Raw genomic sequence first — 7,544 nt, forward strand, 5'->3', positions numbered from 1 at the left:
AAATAAATTGTGACCATTTTTCTAACAAAGTGTATTACCGATGTCTTGATGTCTCCTGAGTTTACGAGGACAGGATAACATACACTAAAAAGTTGATTGACCCAGGTACAAAAGTCTCCTGAGTTACGGGAGAGGATAACATACACTAAAAAGTTGATTGACCCAGGTACAAAAGTCTCCTGAGTTACGGGATAGGATAACATACACTGAAAAGTTGATTGACCCAGGTACAAAGTATCCTGAGTTACAGGACAGGATAACATACACTAAAAAGTTGATTGACCCAGGTACATAAGTCTCCTGAGTTACAGGACAGGATAACATACACTAAAAAGTTGATTGACCAGGTACATAAGTCTCCTGAGTTACAGGACAGGATAACATACACTAAAAAGTTGATTGACCCAGGTACATAAATGCGGATACATTTTTATATGACCTCTAGGCTTTTATTATGGTGGTACTCTCCAGTAAGTAGGTAAACCTTTGCAACCATTGTCGCAATAATAATTTTTCTTTCCTATTTTTTGTCTATAGCTAGTCGATGTGAAAGACGTGATCGATCATAAAGAGTATTTCCCCAAGTTCGTGCGTTGTATGAAGCGTAAGACTCTGAGGGCTTTGGACCGGTCACTCAGTACGGATATAGTGCCCATAGCGGAAGGAGTCAACTTGGTGCGATTCGAGATGGTCGACAAGACTGGAATTATGCCTGACAACTTTACCAGGTAAGTCAAGGAAAAGTATCAAATTGTGACAAAAGAGGTTCTAAGGTTTTGTTATTGTATGGCTCACCAAAAATTGTAGCAGTACCTATGATTCAGAAGATTTCGTTTTTTCACGGAGTTTTCTCCATGAATAACTCTTATGTCTTAACAAAACTAAAGGACTTGTTTGTGATATTTACAAATAATCTAATTAATTACTCGTATTATAATAAAATCGATATTTGTTTGTGATAAATTATCATAGTTACTGTTTATAGGCGGCTTCGCGAACGTAAATCTTTAGATTCAGCAGTTGAATTGAAATTCAGGGATTTTACGAAGTTCCCGTGGGAATTCCCTAAAATTACATCAGGGTCTATATTATCATTGCATTAGAAGTAAAACAACAGTGCCTGATTTCATGACTGAGCGGATGAGATTCCGGGATTTTATCCTGATTCCGTGGGAATAACGGGATAAAAAGTAACCTATGTATTATTCCATACCTATCTGGCTATCTTTCTCTAAACTCTCTCTAAATTCACACCAAAATGTTTTAGCGCGAAGGAGTACAAACATACACACGCACACATGCTCATAAACTTTCGCAATTATAATGTTAGTAGCTTGTTAGTTAGTGTGTGTGTGTGTGTGTGTGTTTAACTTCAGTAAAAAGTACCTACCTACACCTTACCTACAGCAAAGGTGTAAAATTGAAACCAAAAAATGCCAACGTGTCACTCCAAAATCCATGTCATTTTCAAAATAAATGGTCCTAAATTTATCAGTTCAATACAATGGCTTTATGGCTTAACCTATATTTTAAATTTCAGCAGATTGATGTCCGCTAAATGTTGACAGCATTACTTTTAGAGGTGAGCGACCGTGCTACGATTTGTCAACGTCATGCAAAAGAAGGTGTCGAATAAAAGTTGCGCAAATCGCTCCATTTCAGGCAGAAAATATGCTAGCATAACGTAATCTCACATATTGCTCATTTTGTCTTTTTCTAAAGGTATAAATTGGAAAAGGATACACTGAGCGTTTTTTTAACTGTACTCGTATGCTATGCTAACTGTGCAGGTTGCGAAATGCTACGCAGAAGTCGTCATTTTGTTATTTGTGTGTGCTCTTTGATTTGATTTATTATGCTTGTTAAAGTGTTCTTTATTTAGAGAGCATGTATTTAGAAATAATATCAACCACTAGCTTAAAATAAATTTAAATTTTCTTAGAATGATTGATACTTTTTCGATGTCTGAAACTCTGAATAGAGCACGAAATTAATCCACATTTTCTTTTTATAGTAAAGTAAAAAATACATCATAATATTAGGTAATTCAATTTAAGAAACTGAATTGCTAAAAAATGGCATTGAATTCGAAAATTATGAGACTTTCAGAATTTTCTATAAAACTCGAATATTATCAGCACTAAAAATTAACAAACGCTGAAGTTCTCGAAGCTTCGTATTCAATCGAAAAGCAATTCGAACGGAAAAATTTTAATTGATAAATAATATAACTGAATATTAAGATCTGTAATTTTTTCCTTTGATTGCCAACGAGAGTAATCTATAAAGACCATATAAGACCTGTCTGCTATTATACCAAGTACATCCCACTAATATTATAAATGCGAAAGTTTGTAAGTCTGTTTGTTTGTTACTTCATCACGTCTAAACCACTGTACTGATTTAGATGAAATTCGGTATACCTACAGACAGTTTGAGTACCAGGAAAAGGCAATAGGTTTTATCCGTAAAATTGCATAGTTCCGCGGATAGCGATAAACGAATTATACGCGGACGGAGTCGCGGGTAACGGCTAGTTGACGAATAAAGATGAAGGGTCAGTTTCCCTAAAGCTGTATCAAAAGTGATTTATGTTTTTTTCTCAGTAGTATATAGATACTCATAGATTAACCTTACTTAAATTTACTTACCTTACTTTGTCCAGCAGTGGTGTAGCGTTATAGCACGCGGTACGGAATACCGAGGACCTGGTTCGATTCCCAGTGCTGGTCTTATTTTTCTGGTTTTTCTGTGCATCTATATTTTCAGTTTGTATTTTCAATTTAGGTTTTATTTTATTTATTATTAAAAATATGGAATTGAAATAAAAAATACAAAAAGATTCTAAAAAACCAATCTTAACTTACTTAAATTGCTTACCTATAATACGTTTAAAATACTTGTCTCATTTGTTGACCGATATAATTTTAACATTACCCACGTCATTACTGTTATTGTATGTACTTCTAAGCCAAAGCCACACCAAAGGGACTGCAAATAAAAACGAGCCTACCAATTCCTAAAAGGGTCGGCAACGCACCTGTGATTCCCCTCGTGTTGCGAGTGTCCATGGGCGACGGTGATCGCTCTCCATCAGGTGACCCGTCTGCTCGTTTGCCCCCTTATATTAAAAAAAAGCTAATATTAATAATTCAATTCTTTGTAAATTAACAGTATGTGGTCGGAGAAAGAATTGGAGGAAGGAGAGTGGCGTACTCTCGCCATGCAGCGAATGTCGAAAGTGCTCAGGACTCACGTTATCAAATTTGATTTGGAAGAGGGAAAAACAACAGCAAAGGGTAAACTCTTGATATTTATTTGACGAAATAACTCAATAAACGATGCTCTCGCTATATAAATCTTCGAAGATTATGCTGAAAGATTGTTAGAATATGATTTACGTAAAACGCGAGTTCGCGAAAGTTGAGTTTGTTTGGACTATTTAAATTAAGACAGGCGTTGTGAAATAATATATTAGTAAATAAATTAATATTATTAAAAAATATAGTAGTAGATTTTTACATATTCGATTTTTAGAGGCGGACATAGTTGGGTCAAAATTATTTTCATTGTCTTGCTTTTGACCTCGAAAAAATGGCACGGAGTTTTTTTTATGGAACCTAGTGGCATTTTTAATTTTTCTATAGTTAAATATACAAACATTGGCTCTCATTTTTTTTTATTTTTTAGTTAGAAGACATAAATAATATCGTGATAGAGTGGTCAGAAACAATGCAACGAAAATAATTTTGACCCAGTTACCCTCTAACATCTCTATGTAAAAAAAAAGTACAGGAGGCTGTCATTGACCATGGGGCTTTAAACTCAAGGTTTGATTCTACTGGCATAACTAAGCTACTATTGTTTTCAAAATTTAAACTTTTTCAAATAACTTGAATAATATAATAAATAAGAAATAATAAGATAAAGAATAAATATCAGGGTGGTGGGGTGTATTAATAAATTTTGACATTTATTTGACATCTCTTAGATGCATTTATCAATGTGCTGTCAATTTTATATTGTATCGCATACATTGAAAATTACATTTAACCTATAGCTACAGTGATCATATTTTCAAAAAGGTTGCAGAACAAAAGTAACTTGGTAAATTTTATTGAACCTTGGATTTAGAGAGACTCTTTGTATAACACGCATAAATTTACGGTTTATTCATTTCATCAAACACAAAACTCTCCTTTTGAGTTTCGCCGCAGTCGGGTGAAATGTACTTATTATATTTAGTAAAAATAAATTGTAAAAATTGTATAAATAGTGCCACGAGAGTTGAAGTGAATGATAATACACACCAGCTACAAAAAGACCTGATTGCACAAAAGGAGAATGAATGAAACGAATGAAAATGTCAAAATCCTGCTGTCATTACACGACAAATTGTAGCTGTGTGTGTAATCATTCACTTCAACTGAACGTGAATGAGTGAACCAGTAGTACTATTGTTACCTATTTTTAGTCGAGTTCCGCGGCCGTCGCCGTCATCAGATGATGGTGATGATGATGTTCGGCATCGTTTCCATTGGCATGGTGCTCATACCTATGGGTTTCCAGTTCCTCGCCGTGCTTGGCGGAAAAGCGCTCTTGCTCGCCAAAATGGCTCTCATACTAGCCACTATACAAGGATTGAAAAAGGTTAGCAATTAATGCAATGCGAATTAAATCACCATTTAGGTAAGGCTAATAAAAAAAACTACCATCATATTCCTGAATCCGTTACACATTTCTTTAGTAAATTGATTAATTCAGGCGTTAATATGCGGAGGTCCAATCAATGAACTTCACTAATTTGCCTTGTTTCTCCGCTTCGTTCTAGTGGAAAAGCAAGATAAAATAGTGTAGTTCATTTATTTAATTTGTAATATTCGGGACAAAAATGACATTAGTGAAACAAAATCGTTTTAATTTGAACTAAGCTTTCTTTCACACATAGTGTTAATCGTATTATTGTTGTTAAGTATTTTATATTCGTCTCAAACAAAAACACAATTTATTAAAAAAATATTTTTTTTAGCCTTACTAAAAAATCTACTAATATTAATCGTAAACACTTTTTTATATTTAATATTTAACACAAGACATATTTTATTATCAGATGTTCTATTTCACATAGTCAGTTTGGTTCGTGATCGTGGCAACGCATACCTACTTACAATAAAAAATCTAAACGTATTATGTGAAAAAGCAACATCTATAAAAACAATTAACAAAACGCAGTATGATTAAATATAACAGGCAAATCAAGGAACAGAAAAAACAAGTGGAATTGCCACAAGTCCGCCTGCATTAATATCTGTCCTAGCAAAGCATGCAAAAATATCTGACACGTTATATCGACCCTAGAAATAGAATCGTGTCAGATATTTATGCTAGGTACGCTTTGTTTTCTCAGATGTTGGTGCTGGTGACTGACCACACCGCTATCGCTAGGTACATCCACTGCCACGTTGATATGTACACTTAAATCTTAGAGATAATTGATTTTAACTTCGAATTTGAAATTGTAAATAAATTGTGAACTGTCTATATAATTAAAAATTTTACATGTTTGTAGTAGACTGACAATATGATGACTGCGAAGTTTGGAGAATTTTTTAGTCTTTTTGTATTGATAAAATCATGTTCAGTTATTAGGAAACCCCTCAATTTAGGAGTTTTTTTTCCAACTGACGACTTGGCACGAAAAATTACTGAATTTGAAATTAGACAAATTTTGTATACTATTTGGCATATAAGTATCATAGAACAATCACTCGTGGTGCAAGGCCATAATTTGACCGCTGCTGAACATTAATATGGGTGGTATCTATGCGTAACGACGCATTCACTTGACACATTGCCCTGCTTTATTGCCATTTCCTCTTGTTTTTTTTATGTTCCGTTTGATAATGTTACTAATACCTTCAAAATTAATATATTAACGTCCGCTGTATCATTATTTTACAATGAAACTACTAACACTATATGTCGACAACATTCCTTTTTAGGTAGACAATAATGATGGGTTACATGACAGAGGGAAGGTACGGTATATTCAATAAACAAACTAATCTCCTCTTTAAAACTTACCATTACATAACTGCTTAACATGTGTTGATAGTGGCACCTTAGGCTTTCCTGCACGATATCTATGTAAGCATTTTGATAACCTGTTAATAGATGTTCTGTTCCAGATCGGTCCAAGTCCGCTGAATTACGGATTCTATCATTCCTATCCTCCTTATGATCATTACGAGAAGCGATCCGGAGACGACTGGCCGCCGCCGGTCGCCATGCCTGGCACGCCTCCGCCGTCACTCTCAAAACACAATTCCTGGTCTAATTTCGAAAGCGGAAACATCAAAACTGACAGAATAGATTTAGGCGCCGGCTATACAGACGATCCTAATGATGTGAAACATAGTGATTCGAGTATGACTCAATTTATAAAAAGAAAATCAGATCCTAGACTGTATCCAGTTTATAACGGTTCTCCAGATGCATCTCCATTTACTGTTATCGATTCTCCTACACCACTTTTAGATTTAACGACCACTCCAGGAGAGGTCCAAGCGGATTACACATTAGAACTCCCCTACAATGGGTTTCGTTTTCAAAGTCCCACTCCTGTCGTTTCATCTTAATGTTTTAGCTCAATTGTTTCGTTCGTTATACGACATAATTGTTAGCATTTTCCGTTATATAGCGCATATCCTTTATCCTACTCGAAATGTTTTCTACAGTCATTTTCGACCAATAAATGCGCCTCCAGTGTTTGGCTTTAATCTACTTGGATTGTTCAAGTGGTTTAGGTCACTAATTCCGTTTGTTCCATTGCAATTTCCCTTTGCATACTAATGGTTCAAGATTCCAGAACGTTAGCTGCTGACTATGGGATGTTAGGAAATTATCCATCTGTAATGTAGCTTATTAAAAAATTCCAACGAAATACGTAAACATCATGCTAAAGTAATGCAAGTAATAAACGATACTTTCATCTAGGACGAGTGTTTCGTATATTGTCGTATAAATAGAAAATAGTCCAATTACAAAGTAAGTAGCATTTTCTTAAGTAGGCTGAATGACCGCTATCAGCAGCTAATGGATGTTTGTTAATTGCCTGACACCCTAATTGAAAACTAAGCGTATTTATATTGTAATGAATTTGTCGTAGTAAGAATTACTGGAAAGTACAGATACATTTTTAGTAACTTCTTTGATGTAAATTTAGTGTTAAAGCAACCATGTATTATATAAATAAAGTCAACATTACTTATTAAACATGTTAGCGCACGTTTGTTTTTATTTCAAAGCCTAAAATTTTGAAATTACCTTTTTTCAATGTAAGCTTACTTAAATATACATACATGCATACGAACTAACACCTAGATTCTACAAAGTCAAAGTTCAATCATTTCATTTATTTACTGATATTTCAAAATATATAGCGATTCCGTTAAACACGTCGTGTTTACCAAACTATGTACCAAGATACCACTTGTATTTACTTGCTAAATAAACTGTTTTGTATAGTTAACAGATAACCAACC

General features: G+C 34.3%; 1 protein-coding gene across 1 annotated transcript in view; it reads left to right on the plus strand.

Moving 5' to 3' along the window:
- The window catches only part of LOC141427193 (uncharacterized), an 8,283-nt gene extending 1,056 nt beyond the window's left edge, over nt 1–7,227 (plus strand). Inside the window, exons 2-6 of the mRNA XM_074086422.1 lie at nt 538–728; nt 3,175–3,299; nt 4,475–4,650; nt 6,003–6,038; nt 6,189–7,227. Of these exons, the coding sequence (XP_073942523.1) occupies nt 538–728; nt 3,175–3,299; nt 4,475–4,650; nt 6,003–6,038; nt 6,189–6,638 (978 nt within the window). The 3' untranslated portion in view covers nt 6,639–7,227. The remainder of the gene's footprint in view (nt 1–537; nt 729–3,174; nt 3,300–4,474; nt 4,651–6,002; nt 6,039–6,188) is intronic.
- Nucleotides 7,228–7,544: the final 317 nt, after the last annotated feature.

The sequence above is a fragment of the Choristoneura fumiferana genome, chromosome 4 (assembly GCF_025370935.1).
Source record: "Choristoneura fumiferana chromosome 4, NRCan_CFum_1, whole genome shotgun sequence".
NCBI lineage: Eukaryota > Metazoa > Arthropoda > Insecta > Lepidoptera > Tortricidae > Choristoneura > Choristoneura fumiferana.